The sequence below is a fragment of the Plecotus auritus genome (assembly GCF_963455305.1).
Source record: "Plecotus auritus genome assembly, chromosome: X".
Lineage (NCBI taxonomy): Eukaryota > Metazoa > Chordata > Mammalia > Chiroptera > Vespertilionidae > Plecotus > Plecotus auritus.
This window is the reverse complement of record NC_137784.1, coordinates 1941130-1963629: the sequence shown is the minus strand read 5'-3', so window position 1 is coordinate 1963629 and position 22500 is coordinate 1941130. Positions and strand designations below refer to the sequence as shown.

The 22500-nt window shown below is 51.2% G+C and overlaps 1 protein-coding gene across 5 annotated transcripts in view; it reads left to right on the top strand.

Annotated features, from left to right (window-relative positions):
- Positions 1 to 22500, top strand: part of NLGN4X (neuroligin 4 X-linked) — a 198273-nt gene that overhangs the window by 112013 nt on the left and 63760 nt on the right. For 4 of the 5 annotated variants that reach the window (XM_080652182.1, XM_080652179.1, XM_080652180.1 and 1 more), the window contains 2 exons: positions 2888 to 2947; positions 6746 to 6898. In XM_080652182.1, the coding sequence (XP_080508308.1) occupies positions 2888 to 2947; positions 6746 to 6898 (213 nt within the window). The remainder of the gene's footprint in view (positions 1 to 2887; positions 2948 to 6745; positions 6899 to 22500) is intronic. The other variant, XM_080652183.1, reaches the window with a different exon arrangement.

Here is a 22500-nt window from a genome sequence, read left to right as displayed (position 1 = left end):
ATAAGAATATCTATTCCTTCTGTGGCCATGAATTAGTGTGTCTTTGTGTGTGTGTGTGTTTAATGATAGATAAGAATATCTATTCCTTCTGTGGCCATGAATTAGTGTGCCTTTGTGTGTATGTGTGTGTGTGTGTTTAATGATAGATAAGAATATCTATTCCTTCTGTGGCATGAATTAGTGTGTCTTTGTGTGTGTGTGTGTGTTTAATGATAGATAAGAATATCTATTCCTTCTGTGGCCATGAATTAGTGTGTCTTTGTGTGTGTGTGTGTGTTTAATGATAGATAAGAATATCTATTCCTTCTGTGTCCATGAATTAGTGTGTCTTTGTGTGTGTGTGTGTGTTTAATGATAGATAAGAATATCTATTCCTTCTGTGGCCATGAATTAGTGTGTCTTTGTGTGTGTGTGTGTGTGTGTGTGTGTGTGTGTTTAATGATAGATAAGAATATCTATTCCTTCTGTGGCATGAATTAGTGTGTCTTTGTGTGTGTGTGTGTGTGTGTGTGTGTGTGTGTTTAATGATAGATAAGAATATCTATTCCTTCTGTGGCCATGAATTAGTGTGTCTTTGTGTGTGTGTGTGTGTGTGTGGTGTGTGTGTGTGTGTGTGTTTAATGATAGATAAGAATATCTATTCCTTCTGTGGCCATGAATTAGTGTGTCTTTGTGTGTGTGTGTGTGTGTGTGTGTTTAATGATAGATAAGAATATCTATTCCTTCTGTGGCCGTGAATTAGTGTGTCTTTGTGTGTGTGTGTGTGTGTGTGTGTGTGTGTGTGTGTTTAATGATAGATAAGAATATCTATTCCTTCTGTGGCCGTGAATTAGTGTGTCTTTGTGTGTGTGTGTGTGTCTTTGTGTGTGTTTAATGATAGATAAGAATATCTATTCCTTCTGTGGCCATGAATTAGTGTGTCTTTGTGTGTGTGTGTGTTTAATGATAGATAAGAATATCTATTCCTTCTGTGGCATGAATTAGTGTGTCTTTGTGTGTGTGTGTGTGTGTGTGTGTGTGTTTAATGATAGATAAGAATATCTATTCCTTCTGTGTCCATGAATTAGTGTGTCTTTGTGTGTGTGTGTGTGTGTGTGTGTGTGTGTTTAATGATAGATAAGAATATCTATTCCTTCTGTGGCCATGAATTAGTGTGTCTTTGTGTGTGTGTGTGTTTAATGATAGATAAGAATATCTATTCCTTCTGTGGCATGAATTAGTGTGTCTTTGTGTGTGTGTGTGTGTGTGTGTATGTGTGTGTTTAATGATAGATAAGAATATCTATTCCTTCTGTGGCCATGAATTAGTGTGTCTTTGTGTGTGTGTGTGTGTATGTGTGTGTTTAATGATAGATAAGAATATCTATTCCTCCTGTGGCCATGAATTAGTGTGTCTTTGTGTGTGTGTGTGTGTGTGTGTGTGTGTGTGTGTTTAATGATAGATAAGAATATCTATTCCTTCTGTGGCCGTGAATTAGTGTGTCTTTGTGTGTGTGTGTGTTTAATGATAGATAAGAATATCTATTCCTTCTGTGTCCATGAATTAGTGTGTCTTTGTGTGTGTGTGTGTGTTTAATGATAGATAAGAATATCTATTCCTTCTGTGTCCATGAATTAGTGTGTCTTTGTGTGTGTGTGTGTGTTTAATGATAGATAAGAATATCTATTCCTTCTGTGGCCATGAATTAGTGTGTCTTTGTGTATGTGTGTGTTTAATGATAGATAAGAATATCTATTCCTTCTGTGGCATGAATTAGTGTGTCTTTGTGTGTGTGTGTGTGTGTGTGTGTGTGTGTGTGTGTTTAATGATAGATAAGAATATCTATTCCTTCTGTGGCCGTGAATTAGTGTGTCTTTGTGTGTGTGTGTGTGTGTGTGTGTGTGTGTGTGTTTAATGATAGATAAGAATATCTATTCCTTCTGTGGCCATGAATTAGTGTGTCTTTGTGTGTGTGTGTGTTTAATGATAGATAAGAATATCTATTCCTTCTGTGGCCGTGAATTAGTGTGTCTTTGTGTGTGTGTGTGTGTGTGTGTGTGTGTGTTTAATGATAGATAAGAATATCTATTCCTTCCGTGGCCGTGAATTAGTGTGTCTTTGTGTGTGTGTGTGTGTGTGTGTGTGTGTGTGTTTAATGATAGATAAGAATATCTATTCCTTCCGTGGCCGTGAATTAAACCGGCTACTGACCTTGCCGACTTCTACTGGAAATGGTGCGTTTTTGTTTTTTTAAGTTCTTCCCGCTGGACGCCCATGCCCCCGTGAAGCCATCTCGATAAGCGTTTTTTTTCCCCCGTGTTCTATGGTTTATGTGTGTTTCTGTGTGTCCACCGTGGAGTTTCCCGTTGAACCCAAGTGTAAAAGGGACGATTTCAGAGAAGGAATCTAGGTGGTGCCCTGGGACCATCCGAGGACCGTTGGGTATTTTACATGCATTTCCTGTACGAACGAGGGAAAAATCTGCTTTTTGATAACTTAATGTTCTTTTTTTTTTCCTCCCCGGAACGTCACATTAGCTTATTTTGTTGATTTTTTTCTTTGCAGTTTTGTCTCATTTTAACCCCCCAAAGTGCATTTTCTCAAAATACCCAATTGTTGTTGTTGTTTTTTTTGCAAATAACACTGAATTGTTTCTTCTTGACATGTATTCACTTTCTTTCCATTTTTCATCGCCCTATTTCTTTCTTTTTTTTTTTTTTTTTTTTTTTTAAATCCAGAGGAAACAAGATTTAACTTTTTGTGCGACATTATTCTTTTTTCTTTTTCTTTTTTTTTGGCCTTTGATTGGGTGGTAGTTCTCTCTCTCTTCTGAACTTTTTTTTTTTTTTGCAAACCTGTTGGTTTTGAATTCTTTTTCCCTTTATTTTCCCTTCCCATCTGACGCCAGGAGCCAACACCAAGAAAAACACAGATGATATAACCAGTAACGACCGTGGGGACGACGAAGGTATATTTTTTCTTGTTTTTTTTTCTTCTTTTTTTTTCTTTTTTTCCCCCCTCCTCCAAAGCTCGGTGCATGAGTGTATATCTCTCTCTCTCTTATTATTATTATTATTTTCTTTCTTATTTTTCATTTCCACCCGGTTTTTCCTCCCTCGGCCTGGAATGACGACGCCTCGGTGTGCTTCCACGGCAAACCACGGTCATTTTTTTTCTTTTTTTTTAAAATCCCAGGGACGGGGCGATGACTGCCCCTGTATTACCCGTGAGCAGACGTGTGCACGCGCCGTTTGCACACAGGAAGGCGACCAACACAATGGGATGGACAAGGAACATCCACTTTTTTTTTCTTCTTCGGTTTTTTTTAAATTTTCTTATTTTTTATTTTTTATTTTTCTTCTCTTTTTTTATTTTTCGGCCCGGCCACAAGAGAGACCCTGAACTCTGAACACACGTCTGCATGCGCCCTTCCTTGGCTCCCTCCCGAATGTGGTTTTGTGAGTTCACGCTGCATCTTGGGCCTCTGGTCTGCATTCCGTGGGTGAACTTGCAAACTGTGTGAACCACATTGGAGAAATATATATATATATATATTTTTTGTGGGGAGCGGCGGGGGGGGGGGGGGGGCGGGCGAGGGGCTATGTTTTTCTGTGTTTGTGGGTTCATTTATCCAACCAGACGGATTCTCTACACATTGATCATGGCCCCCCGAGTCTCTGTCCTCAAAGCACATTGCAAAATACTGTTTTCCCGTCATCTCTCTATATAATATATAATCTGTCTGTATAACAGCCGAAGGGACCGGACGACCAGTCAACCGATCGCTATGACATGCACTGACCACCAGGGGGCAGCTCCTGCATCGAGCGTCTGCCCCCTGGGGGTCAGTCCGCTCCCGTCAGCCCCGACGGAGCCCAACCCTGCACGAATTCGCGCACCGGGCCTCTAGCTGTTCAATAACACAGCAAAGTTGCCCTACTGGGTCTGGCTCGGTGGACGGAGCGTCGTCGGCCTGCGGACCGAAGGGGGTCCCGGGTTCGATTCCCGGTCAAGGGCACATACCTCCGTGGCAGGCTCGAACCCCAGCCCTGGTCGGGTGCCCGTGGGAGGCAACCCATCGATGGGTCTCTCTCACATCAGTGTTTCTGTTTCTCTCTCTCTCTCTCTCTCTCTCCCCCTCGCCCCTTCCACCCGCTCTGAAAATCAATGGGAAAATATCCTCGGGAAAGATATATAAAAAAACAAATTTTTTAAAAAAAAATAAATAATACAACGAGAAAGCAGTCACGGAAGGTCCTCGCTGGTTGAACACCACAGGGAGGGTGTATAATTCCTGGGAAAATAGATACCAATTCAATCGTTTTTATCGGGAGCGGGGAGTCGTTTTTATCAACATCTCTTTTCTCTCCGTCGCTCAGACATCTTGGATGTGAGCGTCACGGAGGGCAGGAGCGTTTGTGGGGGGCCCCCCTTTTAGGGTTCGGTGTTTACACGTGCCTGTCCTGGTGGGTCATTTTTAAACCATTATTTCGTGGTGTGTTGTGTTTTTTTTATTTTTTGTCATGATCCAGAATGGAGAGTTTGAGGACCTTATGTGCTTTTATATATATATATATATATATATATATATATATTATTGATTTTTTTTTTTTTTTACAGAGAAGAAGGGAGAGGGAGAGAGAGTTAGAAACATCAATGAGAGAGAAACATCGATCAGCTGCTTCCTGCACGCCCCCTCCTGGGGATGTGCCCGCCACCAAGGTACATGCCCTTGACCGGAATCGAACCCGGGACCCTTCCATCCACAGGCCGACGCTCTATCCACTGAGCCACCCGGTTAGGCCAGGACCTAAGGTTCTTAAAATGAAATACACCTTTGACTAAAGGTGGGGGGGGGGAAGTTACCGTGAAAATAAAGGACCTCTTTCCCGTTGAAATCACACGTCCTGAGATGATAAAATCACCTGTTTCGTAACGGATGCCACGAGCGTCTTCAATTTAAGTCACCTTTGTAGGGTTTGAGTTGCTAGTTAGGAAATAGCATATTTCCTCTACATCCTTAATTTTCTTCTTTTCCTCTTTTATCCTCCCCCGAACATTGTTCCCCTGACCTTTTGGTTTATGTTTATTTTGGGGGTTCATTCTCCCCCCGAGGATACCTGTCCGTTGACTTTTAGAGAGAGCGGAAGGGAGAGGGAGAGACCGAGAGAGAGCAACCTCGATGCGAGAGAGAGACACATCGATGGGTTGCCCTCCCACAAGAGCCCCAACGAGGGCCGGGGCTGGGGTGGAGCCTGCCGCCGAGGTACGTGCCCTGGAGCGGAATCGTACCCGGGACCCTTCGGTCCGTGGGGCCTACACGTTTCCCGCGGAACCACACGGGCTAAGGCCAGATTCTTCATTTATTTACTTTTAATCCTCACCTGATGGCCCTCCTCTGGGCCTATACCTGGGACGGAGCCTATAACCTAGGTATGCACCCTCACCAGGAGTCGAACCCACAACCTTTTAGTGGATCGGATGATGCGCCAACCCACCGAGTCACTGAGCCACCCAGCCAGGGCTAAGTCCTTGATTTTTTTAAAAAAATATATATTTTAATGAGCCCTGACCGGTGTGGCTCAGTGGATAGAGCGTCGGCCTGCGGACGGAAGGGTCCCGGGTTCGATTCGCGGTCAAGGGCATGGACCTCGGTGGCGGGCACATCCCCAGGTGGGGGCGTGCAGGAGGCAGCTGATCCATGTTTCTCTCTCATCGATGTTTCCGACTCTCTGTCTCTCTCCCTTCATCTCTGTAAAAAATCAATAAAATATATTTAAAAATATATATATATTTGTATTGATTTAATAGAGGAAGGGAGAGGGGGAAGGAGAGAAACATCCACGAGGAGAGAGAATCATGGATCAGCTGCCTCCTGCACGCCCCCGACTGGGGATCGAACCCACAACCCAGGCATGTGCCCTTGACCGGGAATCGAACCCGTGGCCATTCAGTCTACAGGCTGACGCTATATCCACTGAGCCAAATTGAGGGCTCATTTCATTTAAAAAAATATATTTATATTTTTATTAATTTCAGGGAGGAAGGAAGAGGGAGAGAGAGAGAGAGAGAAACATCCATGATGAGAGACAATCATGGACCGGCGGCCTCCTGCACGCCCCCTGCTGGGGATGGAGCCCACAACCCTGGGCGTGTGCCCTTGGCCGGGAATCGAACCCAGGACCCTTCCATCTGCAGGCCAATGTTCTATGCAGTGAGCCACACCAGTTAGGGCTGGAAAACATCTTTTTAAAAATACATATATTTTTATTGATTGCAGAGAGGAAGGGAGAGGGGAGAGAAACATCCAAGATGAGAGAGAATCATGGACCGGCTGCCTCCTGCACGCCCCCCACTGGGGATCGAGCCCACAACCTGGGCGTGTGCCCTTGACCGGGAATCAAACCCGGGGCCCTTCTGTCCACAGCCCGGCGCTCTACCCACTGAGCCAAACTGGCTAGGGCCCAGCCGTGGGCAACTACGGCCCGTGGGCCGGATCCGGCCCGTTCGGCTGTTCTGTCCGGCCCGCGGAGCCGAAAGAGCTGAGGGTTCTCTTGCTCTCCCCTCCGCTCCTTTACTTTGAATGTATATTAGTTCACACAAACACTCCATCCATGCTTTGGTTCCGGCCCTCCGGTCCAGTGTAAGAACCCATGGTGGCCCTCGAGTCCAAGAGTTTGCCCACCCCTGGGCTAGGGTCTCCACGGGGCGCCCGTCCTTCCTCGAGGGTCCTCATCACGTGTCCTGCCTCCCCGTCTCTCCGCAGACATCCACGACCAGGGCAGTAAGAAGCCGGTGATGGTGTACATCCACGGCGGGTCCTACATGGAGGGCACCGGCAACATCATCGACGGCAGCATCCTGGCCAGCTACGGCAACGTCATCGTCATCACCATCAACTACCGGCTGGGCGTTTTAGGTGAGTCCTGCCGTCCGGTGGCCGACGCCCCGGGGGGCCGCCGGCACGGAGCTCCTTCTGAGGGTCCGCGTGGCGCTGTCCCCTGTCGCCGGGAAGGCCCACGCGAAGCGTCCACGCTACGTAGGCACGGGGTCTGTGTCCCCCGTCCAGTGCATGGAAGGGGCTCCGTCTGAGGGGCCGTGGGTGTGAGCTCGCGTTGGGGGATGAATGGGTGAGGCGGTGGCCGCGGTCGGTCAAGGCCGAGGAGGTTGGCCTTCTCTTCCGGTCACGTCGCGGCATGGCGTCTGGCCTGTGGGAAACGCGATGCCGTAATTTTTTGAGAGGATTTTCCTGTGATTGGGGCCTCCAGGAATGTCGAGGCAGAGGCAGTTAGGGGCGATCAGGCCGGCCAAGGGGGGCAATTGTGGACGAAGAGGCCTGTAGGGGGTCAGTGGGGGTGATCAGGCCAGCGGGGGGGTGGGGGAGGAGTTAGGGGCGATCTGGCCAGCAGGAGTGGGCTGTTAGGGGCGATCAGGCTGGCAGAGGGGGGCAGTTGTGGACAAACAGGCTTGTAGGGAGTCAGTGGGGGTGATCAGGCCAGTGGAGGGGCGGGGTGGAATTTGGGGCAATCTGGCTGGCAGGGGAGGGCAGTTAGGGGCAATCAGGTCAGCATAGGGGGCCAGTTGTGGACAAACAGGCCTGTAGGGAGTCAGTGGAGGTGATCAGGCCAGTGGGGGAACGGGGGGCAATTTGGGGTAATCTGGCTGGCAGGGGAGGGCAGTTAGGGGCGATCAGGCTGGCAGAGGGGGGCAGTTGTGGACGAACAGGCCTGTAGGGAGTCAGTGGGGGTGATCAGGCCAGTGGAGGGGCGGGGTGGAATTTGGGGCAATCTGGCTGGCAGGGGAGGGCAGTTAGGGGCAATCAGGTTGGCATAGGGGGCCAGTTGTGGACAAACAGGCCTGTAGGGGGTCCGTGGGGGTGATCAGGCCAGCGGGGTTGCGGGGGAAGTTAGGGGCGATCTGGCCTGCAGGGGAGGGCAGTTAGGGGCGATCAGGTCGGCAGAGGGGGGCAGTTGTGGACGAACAGGCCTGTAGGGAGTCAGTGGGGGTGATCAGGCCAGTGGGGGAACGGGGGGCAATTTGGGGTAATCTGGCTGGCAGGGGAGGGCAGTTAGGGGCGATCAGGTCAGCAGGGGGGGCAGTTGTGGACGAACAGGCCTGTAGGGGGTCAGTGGGGGTGATCAGGCCAGCGGGGGTGGCGGGGGGGAAGTTAGGGGCGATCTGGCCAGCAGGGGAGGGCAGTTAGGGGCGATCAGGCCAGTAGAGGGGGGCAGTTGTGGGCAAACAGGCCTGTAGGGGGTCAGTGGGGGTGATCAGGCCAGCGGGGGGGCAGGGGGAGAATTTAGGGGAGATTTGGCCAGCAGGGGAGGGCAGTTAGGGGTAATCAGGCTGGCAGAGGAGGGCAGTTGTGGACGAACAGGTCTATAGAGGTCATGGCAGTGATCAGGCCAGCAGGGTGGCGTGGGGGAGTTAGGGGCGATCTGGCCGGCAGGGGAGGGCTGTTAGGGGCAATCAGGTTGGCAGGGGGGGGCAGTTGTGGGCGAACAGGCCTGTAGGGGGTCTGTGGGGGTGATCAGGCCAGTGGGGGGGTAGTTAGGGGCGATCAGGTCGGCATAGGGGGCCATTTGTGGACAAACAGGCCTGTAGGGAGTCAGTGGAGGTGATCAGGCCAGTGGGGGAACGGGGGGCAATTTGGGGTAATCTAGCCGGCAGGGGAGGTCAGTTAGGGGCGATCAGGCTGGCAGAGGGGGGCAGTTGTGGACGAACAGGTCTGTAGGGGTCATGGCAGTGATCAGGCCAGCAGGGTGGCGGGGGGAAGTTAGGGGCCATCTGGCCGGCAGGGAAGGCAGTTAGGGGCGATCAGGCCGGCAGAGGGGGCAGGTGGCCGAGCCCATTGCTTCTGCAGGAGATGGAGCTTACCTCTTCGTTGAATGTGGGAACACCTTGCGATTCACAGGGACTGGATGTCGGCGAAGTGCGTGGACATTCAGGCGCGGCGCCCCTCTTCTCCGCGTCCGGTTCATTTTTCTCAAACTGGGCGTTGGGACCATATGTGTCGCTGGGGGCTGTATTATGAGGATTACCTCTGTGTGGTATTTTTTGGTGTTTTTTTTGTTTGTTTGTTTGGTTGTTTTTTTTTGCAATCCGTGAATAAACTATTCCTTGATCCCTGGAGCAATGCTCACGTGGAAGGTGAAAAGGCTTTGGGGACAAGGCCCCCGAGCTGGATTTTGGTTCGGAGAATGAGACCTGGATGTGGCTGAGCGGTGCACGGTCGAAGATTAAAAACGCAGTTAAGGTGGAGGCGTGGATCTGTGTCCCACGAGAAACACGGCCGAACACGTTTTCTCGCAAGAGACACGTCCCGCCAAGGACGTTTATACGTGGCCTCGTTGTATCTGGAGAATTATTTCCCAGGCGCGTGTGAGATTATTCACCTCTGCAAGATGCGGGGACGGAGTCTCGACTTGTAGGAAATGCATTTCTCGCCCAGACATGCACATCGCCCCGGTGTCCTTTTGATTTTAAAATATATTTATTTTTACTGATTTCAATGAGGAAGGCAGAGAGAGAGAAAGAAAAACATCTATGATGAGGGAGAATCACGGATCGGCTGCCTCCTGCACGCCCCCTACTGGGGATCGAGCCCAAAACCCGAGCGTGTGCCCTTGACCGATAATCGAACCTTGACCTCCTGGTTCCTAGGTCGACGCTCAACCACTGAGCCACACCGGCTGGGCCACAGTTGAGCTGTTTGGAGTTTTGATAAAATACTCAAAATCCCTTGTTTTTTTTTTTTTGTTTGTTTTTTTTTTTCAGGAAAACAAAGTCTTAGATGGAAGAGTCTTCTCATTTTCTGATTTTCTTTTCTTCTTTTACTTTGAAGGCAATCATTTTTTTAAAAAAATATATTTTATTGATTTTTTTTACAGAGAGGAAGGGAAAGGGATAGAGAGTTAGAAACATCGATGAGAGAGAAACATCGATCAGCTGCCTCCTGCACGCCCCCTGCTGGGGATGGAGCCCACAATCCGGGCACGTGCCTTTGACCGGGAATCGAACCCTGACCTCCTGGTTCATAGGTTGATGCTCAAACTGAGTCTCATTGGCTGAGCAAATTTTTTATTTATTGACTAGAGGCCCGGTGCATGAAATTTGTACACTGGGGGGGATGTCCCTCAGCCCAGCCTGCACCCTCTCCAATCTGGGACCCCTCGGGGGATGTCCGACTGCCGGTTTAGGCCCGATCCCCCTCACAATCTGGGACTGCTGACCCATAACCACTCCCCTGCCAGCATGATGGACATCTACCTGCTCCCTTCCCAGCCCGATCACCCCCAACGGCCCTCCCCTGACGGCCTGGTCGCCCCCAACTGCCCTCCCCTTGCTGGCCATCTTGTGACAAAGTGGGCGCAGCCACCTTTTGATGATGTGGGGGTGGCCATAGGGTGGCGGCCATCTTGTGATGACATCGGGACAGCCATCTTGTGACGGCTTGTCGGAGGTCATCCTGTGACGAAGTGGGGGTGGCCATTTTGTGACCCGAGGGCGTGAGGGTCCATTGGCGGGTCAGCTCTTTATGATATAGGATGAGAGAGAGAGAGAGAGAGAGAGAGAAACATCAGTGTGTTTTCCTATTGATTTATTCATTCATTGCTCGATGCTTGTACGCGCCCTGACCTGGATCAAACCTGCAACCTTGGTGTACCAAGACGACGCTCTAGCCAACTGCTCCCCGAACCCCTTGTGTCCCGTCAAAGGCACCCCCAGTTGTGTACCGGTCTGTGTTTTCCTGTGGATGATACTCATCGTCTCCCATAGGAGAGTCCTCAGCCCCTTGAGACCTGGGTCCAGAGCTCACCCGGCCTTTCCCTTCTGCGTATTTGCCCCGTAGCACACCCACTCCTTCTGGCGGATGAAGTGGGGTTTGTTTCTTTTGACTCGAGAATTTGCAAAAAAAACCCAAACAAACCCAAAAGCGAATCCACCGAGGAGAGAGTCTGTTCACTGAAACATCCCCTCGCTGCCCCACGAGCGAGTCTTCCCCGTGGTCAGAACCTGCGAATGCCTCAGGGGAGTTAATGACGGTCATTTACACTCCGTGCACCAGGACGCTGCTCCGTTTCATCGAAGACTGGCCATTCTGTTTTCCTGCAAACGCCTCCTTTAACACCAGTGTCATTGATGCAGGCCTCACCTTCTTTTTAAAATTAATTTAATTTTTTTTACTAGAGGCCTCGCGCACGAAATTCGTGCATGGGACGGGGGGGGGGGGGGTCCCTCAGCCCAGCCTGCACCCTCTACAATCCGGGACCCTTTGGGGGATGTCCGACTGCCGGTTGAGGCCCGATCCCTGCACAATCCGGGACCGCTGGCTCCTAACCGCTCAGCTGTCTGCCTGTCTGATCGCCCCTAACCACCTCTTCCTGCCAGCCTGATTGCCCCTAACTGCTCTTCCCTGCTGGCCTGATCGCCCCTAACTGACCTTCCCTGCTGGCCTGATCACCCCTAACTGCTCTCCCATGCTGGCCTGATCGCCCCTAACCACCTCTTCCTGCCAGCCTGATCACCCCTAACTGCTCTTCCCTGCCGGCCTGATCACCCCTAACTTCTCTCCTCTGCTGGCCTGATCGCCCCTAACCACCTCTTCCTGCCAGCCTGATCACCCCTAACTGCTCTCCCGTGCTGGCCTGATCGCCCCTAACCACCTCTTCCTGCTGGCCTGATCGCCCCTAACTGCCCTTCCCTGCTGGCCTGATCACCCCTAACCACTTCTGCCTCGGCCTCTGCCACCGTGGCTTTGTCCGGAAGGACGACGGGCAGACATCCGGTCTATCCGGTCTAATTAGCATATTACCCTTTTATTAGTATAGATTGATTTTTAGAGAAAGAGGAAGGAAGAGGGAGAGAGAGAGAGAGAGAGAGAAACATCCATGATGAGAGAGAATCATGGATCAGCTGCCTCTTGCATGCCCCCTACTCGGGAGAGAGCCCGCTCCCTGGGGTGTGTGCCCTCGACTGGGACTCACACCCTGAACTCCTGGTTCATAGCGTGACCCTTAACCACTGAGCCATGCCAGCAGGGCTCATAGTTTCTCTCAAAAGCAAGGTCCCACCTTCCAATTTGGGGTTCTTCTGGGAGAAATGGTGATGCCAGCAGCTCCACACGAGTCATCGCTACGGTGGATGTAGAAGAAGAAAAGATGTGTGATACGTGTATCATGCAAAGAATACAACGAAATTATTTCATGCCGTAGGGCCCTGGCGGGTGTGGCTCTGTGGACAGAGGGTCAGCCTCTGCCTCAAAGGGTCACGGGTTCGATTCCAGGTCAAGGGCACGTACCTGGGTTGCAGGTTCGATCCTGGCCCTAGTCCAGAAGCAGGAGGGAGGCAACCCGTCAATGTGTCTCTCCATCCTCTCTCTCTCTCTCTTCCCTCCCCCCCTCCCTTCCACTCTCTCTAAAAGTCACTCAGGTCACGATTAACAACAACAACAACAAAATCTATATTCTTTTCAAGCCACCACCCATTTTTACCCTAATTCCCATTGTCCGCATCATTCATTTTTTCACCCTCTCTTCTGGGTTGGACAATATAGCACTCATTAAACAACAATAATCATCTCTAACAACATTTTCCCTTCGTTAACCAGGAAAATAGCATTTTATGCATGCATGACTTCTTTTTTAATTATTACTTTTTACAAGAGGCCCGGTGCACGACATTTGTGCACTGGGGGGGTCGGGGGGATCCCTCAGCCTAGCCACCATCGCTGCGCTCGCCAGCTGTGAGCCCGGCCTCTGGCTCAGCGGCCCTCCCCCTGTGGGACCCACTGACCACCAGTGGGCAGCTCCTGCATTGAGCGTCTGCCCCCTGGTGGTCAGTGAGTGTCATAGCGACCGGTCGTTCCACCGTTGTTCGGTCGATTTGCATATTAGCCTTTTATTATTATATAGGATTGGTTTCAGAGAGGAGAGGGCGAGCGGGAGAGAGAAACACCAACGATCAGAGAATCATGGATCGGCTGCCTCCTGCACGCCCCCTCCTGGGGATCGAGCCCGCAACCCGGGCATGTGCCCTTGACCGGGAATCGAACCCGGGGCCCTTCAGTCTGCAGGCCAACGCTCTATCCACTGAACCAAACTGGCTAGGTCTCCTCTTCCTTCCTCTCCGAAATCAATAAAAACATAATAAGAAAATAATAGAAGCCCTGACCGGTTTGGCTCAGTGGATAGAGCGTAGGCCTGCGGACTGAAGGGTCCCAGGTTCGATTCCGGTCAAGGGCATGTACCTTGGTGGCGGGCACATCCCCAGGTGGGGGCGTGTGCAGGAGGCAGCTGATCAATGTTTCTCTCTCATCGATGTTTCTAGCTCTCTATCCCTTTCCCTTCCTCTCTGTAAAAAATCAATTAAATATATTAAAAAAATAATAATAATAGAAGAATCAACGGAGAGGTACTGGGGGATCGCGGTGAATGCTCGTTCTGCGTCCCTTACCTGTTCCTGCAGGCACAGGTAGATGAAACCTGCCTTTCCTATCACCTGTCATTTCTGCTTAGCTCATGGGTCGATGTTCAACCACTGGGCCACACCAGCCCGGCATCTCTTTCTATTTTTAGCAGAAGACATGGGCCTGCCTGGCGTGGCTCAATGCTTGATCTTCGACCTATGAACCAGGAGGTCATGGTTATGATTCCCGGTCCAGGGCACACGCCCGGGTTGTGGGTTCGATCCGCAGTAGGGGGGCGTGCAGGAGGCAGCCGATCCGTGATTCTCTCTCCTCGTGGATGTTTCTGTCTCTCTCTCCATATCCCCGCCTCTCTCTCTCTCTCCCTCTCTAAAATCAATAAAAATATATTTTTAAAAAGGCATGGGTCCTTATTGCTATACTAGAGGCCTGGTGCATGAAAATTCATCCACTTGGGGGGGGGGGGCTGGGTGGGTGTCCCTCAGCCCGGCCTGCGCCCTCTCGCAGTCCCGGGACCCTCGGGGGATGTCCGCCTGCCGGCTTAGGCCCGCTCCCCTGGAGACCAGACATCCCTCTGGCAGCCCAGGAGCCCTCGAGGGATGTCCGACGAACGGCTCCGGCCTGGTCCCCAGCCGTGAGCCCGGCTTCTGGCTGAGCGGCTCTGCCCCCTGGTGGTCAGTGCGCGTCATAGCAAAACGTCGTTCCCAGGTGCGAGGGTCCCATTTGCCTATTTCCCTCTTCTCATATAGGATTGCAGTCCAGGCGCACACAATGCCCGCCCTGAGGCATCGCACCTGCACACGTGAGCGTCTCTCATGCCCTCTGACTCGGCGTCAAACCATGCTTGTCCTTGACCTGACGTCCCAGGTCATCCTCCCGTCCTTACGTGACGGGGTCCAGGAGCAAAGGGACTGAAATCTAACTCAGAGGCCAGGAGGGACACCCCCCAGGCGAGGATGAACAGAGGGGGTATCAAACACAGGTGTCAGCATCGCAATCGTATCTCGAGGGGACTCCCCTGAGCCCCAGGTGCGCTCGATGGCTGAGATCCTGGGTCGCCTCTTAAGGAGCTGTGTTGACCTCATCTGCTCTTTTCTTCGTGTCGAGCCGGGAGCCCTGAGCAGTGACTGAAATGCGTCTCGCTTTCGAGGAGGGATCGGCCCAGAAGTAGGGCTTGAAGGGAACATCTGTTCCGGCTTCTAAAAGGATACTCGTAGGCGTCTCTCCCTGCGGCCTGTGGAGATGAATCGTGGTTTGGAGTTATTTAATCTTCAAGCGGAAGACCGAGGGTTCATGCACAGGCTGATCCGTCTGGTCCGGCCGGCGTGGCTCCGTGGTTGAGGGTCGACCTAGGAACCCGGAGGTCACGGTCAGACTCCCGGTCAAGGGCACATGTCCGGGTTGCGGGCTCGATCCCCACAGGGGGCGTGCAGGAGGCAGCCGGTCTATGATTCTCTCTCATCATTGCGTAGAGGCCCGGTGCATGAATTCGTGCAGGGGTGGGGTCCATTAGCCTGGCCAGGGATCGAGGCCTTTTGGGAGGGAATGGTGGGTGGGGGGAGGGACTGTGGTAGTGAGGCCAATCAGCAGGGGGGAGGAGCCATGTGAGATTGGCCAGATGGTCCCCCCCATCGGGTCAGTGAGGGGGTGGAGGCGGCCAGGAGGGTGGGCCGCGGGAGGTTGGCTGGATGGGGAGAGGGGCTACAGGAAGTCGACTTTGGGAGCGCACTGACCACCTGGAGGCAGCTCCTGCATTGAGCGTCTGCCCCCTGGTGGTCAGTGTGCATCATAGCGACGGGTTGACCGGTCATTCTGGTCATTAGGTCATAACAGTTGTTTGCGCTTTTATAGATGCTTCTATCTCTCTCTCCCCTTTTCCCTTCCGCTCTGAAATCGGTCTAGACCAGGGGTGGGCAAACTTTTTGACTCGAGGGCCACCATGGGTTCTTAAACTGGACCGGAGGGCCGGAACAAAAGCATGGATGGAGTGTTTGTGTGAACTAATATAAATTCAAAGTAAAGGAGCGGAGGGGAGACCAAGAGAACTGGATAGAACAGCCGGATCCGGCCCGCGGGCCGTAGTTTGCCCACGGCTGGTCTATACTAATAAAATAGAAATATGCAAATTGACCGTACCTCCGCGACACCCATCAGCCAATCAGGAGTGAGTATGCAAATGAACCCAACAAAGATGGCGAGTTCATTTGCATACGCAGGCGCGAAGCGGCCGGGTGGGGCTGGACGCCTACTATGATGTGGAGGGCGGAAGGCGGAGGGAGCCACAGGAGCAGTTCTCTGACGGGAGTGAGGACCTGCAGGCTTCCGGGCGGCTGGGAGCGACGCCACGGGAAGGAAGGCCTGTTCTTGCACGAATCTTCGTGCATCGGGCCTCTAGTACAAATATATTTAAATGAAAGAACGAAGGTACACCTAGCTGGTTGGGCTCAGTGGATAGAGCATCAGCCTGTGGACCGAAGGGTCCCAGATTCAATTCCGGTCCAGGGCACGTACCTGGGTCAGGGCGTGTGCAGGAGGCCACCCATCCATGTGTTTCTCTCACATCGATGTTTCTCTCTGTCTTTCCCTCTCCCTCCCCCTCTCCTTAAAAATCAATGGAAAAAATATCCTCGGGTGAGGATTCAAAATAAATCAACCAACAAACCAATAAATAAATGAAATTGGTCTCTCGAAAAGGAAAGGAAGCATGAAGGTAAAAAAAAAAAAAATCACACGCACGCCTGTCGTTTTCTTTGGAGACGCCGTAATGACTGTGTTTTCCGATGATGCCAATGACGACCCTCTGGCATTAGCAGCCCGGACGCGGGCTCCGGGCCGCCTCCGTGCCGGCGTTCTTCCTGCCTATAGGCTGTCATTCGCCGTGACGGGTATAATTTTCCTGTCTTCCTCTGAACGGCGTGCCGATGAAGAGCCCACATTCCCTGGTGGGTTTCCGGGCCAGATTTCAGCCCTCGCCCGGTCGGTCGATCTCCGTCTCGCTCCTCAGAGATCACACAGATCCGTCCGCCTCTCCTTCGAGGATCTAAGAGGGAATCGGGATTTCTCAGGAAGTTCTCCATGCGCCCTCACCTCTCTGACCTTGGAGATGGAGGGTTCCTCCGACCTCCTCACATAGCTTTGTCTTCTTTGATTTCTGTATTACGTCTAAGGAATTCATTTTCTGTTTGATTTTACGTCCAGCGAGTGCATACATGTGTGTGTGTGTGTGTGTGTGTGTGTGTGTGTATCAATGAGCCTGACCAGCATGACTCAGTCATTGAGCATCAAGCTATAAACCAGGAGGTCACGGTTTGATTCCTCGTCAGGACACATGCCCGGGTTGCCGGCTCCATCCCCAGTAGTGGACGTGCAGGAGGCATCCAATCCATGATTCTCTCTCATCACTGATGTTTCTACCTCTCTCCTTCTCCCTTCCTCTCTCTGAAATCAAGAAAAAGTATATACACGGAGTGGCCAGATGATGATGATCTCTGAACACATAATCATCTGGCCACTCCGTGTCGATCCTATAGAATAAAAGGCTCATATACAAATGGTCCCCTCGACCAGGAGTTCGACCAGCAGACAGGCCGGCCAACTGCCCATGTCCCCTCCCCCTGGCCAGGCTGGCCGGTCCCCACCCATGCACAAATTCATGCACCGGGCCTCTAACATATATATATACACTGAGTGGCCAGATTATTATGCGTTCAGAGATCATCATCATCTGGCCACTCCGTGTATATTAAAAGAAAGAAATGAGCCCTGGCCAGTTTGGCTCAGTGGATATAATGACCAAAAGGAAGTGACCAAGAAAATAAGACCCCAAACCGGGAGACGTGGAACCGATGGGCGTCCCTCGATGTGAGGGATGGAGTGCGAGGAAAGATAAACCAAAGAACTTAGATACTTACTAGCGGCCCGGTGCACGGATTCATGCATGGGTGGGGTCCAGCTAGCCCACCCGGATCGCAGCCAGTTGGGGCCTGGCCGGTCTGGGAGAGTGGCCATGGGTGGTTGGCCAGCTGGGGAGTGGTGCCAACGGGGGGGAAAGGGTCGCGGGCAATGGCCCGAACACCCCACCCCCTGGTCGAACTCCCGGTTGAACTCCTGGTTGAGGGGACAATTTGCATATTAGCCTTTTATTATATAGGATGTTCATAGTCCATGGACCAGGCCAATAGGGTGGTGAAGACCTGGGGTTTGGGGTGGGTAAGTGCTCTGAGGAGGGAGGTAAACGGGGGGAAGGGGAGGTATCTATAATACTATCAACAAAAAAAATTATACATTTTATGTCCTGGCCCGGGGGTCCTCAAACTTTTTAAACAGGGGCCCAGTTCACTGTCCCTCAGACCATTGGAGGGTCGGACTATCGTTTAAAAAAAAACAACTATGAACAAATTCCTATGTGCACTGCGGCCCGGGACGCGTCGGCTGCTAAGCAGGACAGGCAGCGGCACCCAGCGGGCCAGATCCATGTCCTCGGCGGGCCGCATGTGGCCCGCGGGCCGTCGTTTGAGGACCCCTGTCCTGGCCAGTTTGGCTCAGTGGATAGAGCGTCAGCCTGCAGACTGAGAGGTCCCGGGTCGATTCTAGTCAAGGGCTCATGCCCAGGTTGCAAGCTCGATCCCAAGGGTGAGGCGTGCAGGAGGCAGCCGAACCATGATTCTCTCTCCTTATGGATGTCTCTCTCTCTCTCTCTCTCTCTCTCTCTCGCTTCCTCTCTGAAATCAGTAAAAATATATTTTAAAAAATTATGCATTTTATTTTCAAAAAGAAAGAAAATGAAATGTATAGTATATTTTAGTGAAAACGAAATTCATTTTAATAATCACTGTCTTTATAATTAGTCAAAGTGTGTATGCATTTTTTGCCTACGTATTTCAATTCAACTACCGTTGGCATTCAATATTATAGTAGTGTCAGATGTACTGCATAATGGTTAGGCATTTCTATACCTTATGAGAGATCAGATGAACAGGTTGAAGCAATTAAGAAGTATAAATCTGCACTTACAACATTGTCACGGGGGTGTAGAATACAGCTCTCGCGATATCGTTAATAATCCTACATAATAAAAGGGGAATATGCAAATCAACCGAATGACTGAAAGACCGGTCGCTATGACGTGCACTGACCACCAGGGGGGAGACGCTCAATGCAGGAGCTGCCCCCTGGTGGTCAGTGTGCCCCCACAGGGGGTGTGCCGCTCAGCCCGAAGCCGGGCTCACAGCTGGAAGTGGGCCTAAGCCATCAGCTGGACATCCGCTGAGGGTTCCCGGACTGCGAGAGGGTGCGGGCTGGGCTGAGGGACCCCGCGGAGTGCACGAATTTTGTGCACCACACCTCTAGTTTTCTTATAACAATACTAGAGGCCCGGTGCACGAAATTCGTGCATGGGGGTGTGTGTCTTTCAGCTCAGCCTGCACCCTCTCCAATCTGGGACCCCTCGAGGGATGTCTGACTGCCCGTTTAGGCCTGATCCCGGTAGGATCGGGCCTAAACGGGCAGTTGGACATCCCTCTCACTATCCAGGACTGCTGGCTCTTAACTGATCGCCTGCCTGCCTTCTTGATTGCCCCTAACCGCTTCTGCCTGCCAGCCTGATCACCCCCTAACCACTCCCCTGCCAGCCTGATGGATGCCTAACTGGTTTCCTGCCAGCCTGATTGCCCCTAACTGCCCTCCCCTGCAGGCCTGGTCACCCCTAACTGCCCTTCCCTGCAGGCCTAGTCCCCCTAACTGCTCCCCCCTGCAGGCCTGGTCGCCCCCATCTTCCTCCCTCTGCTGGCCTGGTCACCCCTAACTGCCCTCCCTTGCAGTCCTGGTCACCCCTAATTGCCCTCCCCTGCAGGCCTGGTCCCTCCCAACTGCCCTCCCTTGCTGGCCTGATTGCCCACAACTGCCCTCCCTTGCAGGCCTGGTCCCTCCTAACTGCCCTCCTCTGCTGGCCATCTTGTGACGGCCATCTTGTGACCACATAGGGGCGCCCATCTTGTGTGTCGGGAGTGATGGTCAATCTGCATATTACTCTTTTATTAGATAGGATAGGGTGTCTCCTAGTATATATTTCAAATTTTATAAAATTGTATTTCTTATATTAAAAATTTTTAAATGTTTTTATTGATTTCAGAGAGGAAGTGGGGGGAGAGAGAGAGAGAGAGAGAGAGTGAGAGAGAGAGGAAGAGAGAGAGAGAGAGACATCAACCATGAGAGAGAATCATTGGGGATCGAGCCCACAACCCGGGCATGTGCCCTTGACCGGGAATCGAACCGTGACCTCCTGGTTCATAGGTCGACGCTCAAACCCTGAGCCACACCGGCCGGGCTCGAATTATCAATTTAAATGTAATTTAGCTAAGACTGAGCTTTTTCCTCCCAATGGGAATAACATTTTGCAGCAGCATAGTAATAATTGCATCAACATTTGTCGGTATCTGATATTTTTTCCAGTCTGGTGGCTATGCATGAAAACTCATTATTGTTTTGTTTTCTTCTTTTTTTAATTTGTTGTTTCTTGAAGTTGAGGCATTTCCATATATCTGTTCCTGTTTCCTCTTACAAGATATATATTTTTTTCCCCCCGTGTCCATTGAGAAAAAATTTGGTCATGGTAGTATTTTTTTTTTTTATGTGTGAAGCCTGTGAACAAAATCCTATATAATAAAAGCCTAATATGCTAATTATCCAGTGGTTGGGTTGGCCATTCAACCAATCGAAGCGGTCAAAGAGAGTCAGAAATCATATAGAATAAAAGCCCAATAGTCTAGTGTCCGGTCGACCAGTCGCCCGTTCAACCAATCAGAGCGTCATATGCTAATGATATGCTAAGGCCGCTGAACTGCTTGCTATGACGTGCGCTGACCACCAGGGGGCAGACGCTCTGACCAGTAGGTTCGCTTGCTGCTGGCGTCCGGCTGATGGGGACTGAGTGAGACGGGCTGGACACGCCTTGGAGCCCTCCTGCGGTCCCTTCCTGCCTGGCCCACCTCCTGGTCCCTCCCCGGCCCCCATCATGCACCGGTGAGGTCCTTCGGCCTGGCCTGTGCCCTCTCGCAATCTGGGACCCCTCAGGGGATGTGGAGAGCCGGTTCCGGCCCAATCCCACAGGCCAGGCCGAGGGACCCCCCCCCCCCCCCCCCGTACACAAATTCGTGCACCGGGCCTCTAGTGTATAAATAAATGTCACGGGCTATTTGCACACAGAGATATTTTCTAAATGTGGACATTTTGGACCGGACTAGAGCTGAAGGACCTTTCCTCTTGGACAAAGGTCTCCATGAACATTTTGGTTGAACCCAATTTCCACTATCCACTGCTTGCATTTCCTGTTTGAAGAAGCGTCTTTCTTCCATCAAATCTTCTATTAGATTGTGTATCTTTTTCTTATACATTTTTTTTTTCTGCTTGGAGTCCTTCAGCAATTATATATGTTGCAAATGTCTTCTACCCTGTGGCTCAGCTTTCACTGTTCTTAACGATGTATTTTCTATTATTTTTTAAAAATATATTTTATTGATTTTTTACAGAGAGGAAGGGAGAGGGATAGAGAGCTAGAAACATCGATGAGAGAGAAACATCGATCAGCTGCCTCCTGCACACCCCCCACTGGGGATGTGCCCGCAACCAAGGTACATGCCCTTGACCGGAATCGAACCCGGGACCCTTCAGTCAGCAGGCCAATGCTCTATCCTCTGAGCCACACCGGTCTATTATTTTTTTACTAGAGGCCTGGTTCACGAAATTTGGCAGCAGTGGGGGGGATGTAGGGGATCCCTCAGCTTGGCCTATGCCCTCTCTCAGTCCGGGAGCCCTCGGGGCATGTCCGACTGAGCGGCGCTCCCCCTGTGGGAGCTCACTGACCACCAAGGGGCAGCTCCTACATTGAGCGTCTGCCCCCTGGTGGTCAGTGAACGTCATAGCAACTGGTCGATCGGTCAACTGTCTGCCCCCTGGTGGTCAGTGCATGTCATAGCGAGCGGTTGAGCGGCCTTAGCATATCATTAGCATATGACGCTGTGATTGGTTGGATGGCCCACCTGACGACCGGACACTTAGCATATTAGGCTTTTATGATATAGAATTTTAAAAAAATTTATTCATTAAATTGGTTGGTGTGACCTTGGTCAACATGAGCATATAGGTTTTACGTGTGGATTTTTCGACGTTACAACGTCTGTCTATAGCACCATGTGTATTTTCATGAGCTTACGTTCGTAAAGTTACTTTATTGACTTTGCCATAATTTTTTTTTAGGACAGTGGTCGGCAAACTCATTAGTCGACAGAGCCAAATGGCAACGGTACAACGATTGACATTTCTTTGGAGAGCCACATTTTTTAAACTTAAACTTCTTCTGACGCCATTTCTTCAAAATAGACTCGCCCAGGCCGTGGTATTTTGTGGAAGAGCCACACTCAAGGGGCCAAAGAGCCGCAGGTGGCTCGCGAGCCACGGTTTGCCGACCACTGCTTTAGGACGAGTACTTTGGGAATTTTGTCTTTCCTACCCAAAGAGATGAGGGCATCTTTCCGTTGTATTTTCCAAAAACACTTATTTTTTTTGTCTCTGGAGTTGATCTACTTGTATTATGTGAGAAATAGGTAAAAGTTATTTTTTTTTCAGTGTAGATAATAAAACATCAGGATGCTATATTTCTGAACCGAAAGACTTTTGTCGCATATCGTTAAAATTCTGTTGGTTTGTTTGTCCGTGTATCAATATCCTATCCTCTTAAACATTATCCCATATAATAAAGAGGTAATATGCAAATTGACCATCACGCCCTCACAAGATGGCTGCCTATGACCAGGCTGGCAGGGGGGTTAGTGAGGGACGACCAAACAACTGAACAAGCAGGCTGCGTGGGGAGAACAGGCCGGCAGGGGAGGGCCATGAGGGGCGACCAGGCCAGCAGAGGGGGGCAGTTGGGGGCAACCAGGCCAGTTGGGGGGGGGCTGTAAGAGGTGACCAGGCCAGCAGGGGAGGCAGTTGGGAGCAATTAGGCTGGCATCGGGGGCAGTGAGGGGTGACCAGGCAGGCAGGCAGGTGAGCGATTAGGAGCTAGTGGTCGGGGATTGTGAGACGGATGTCCGACT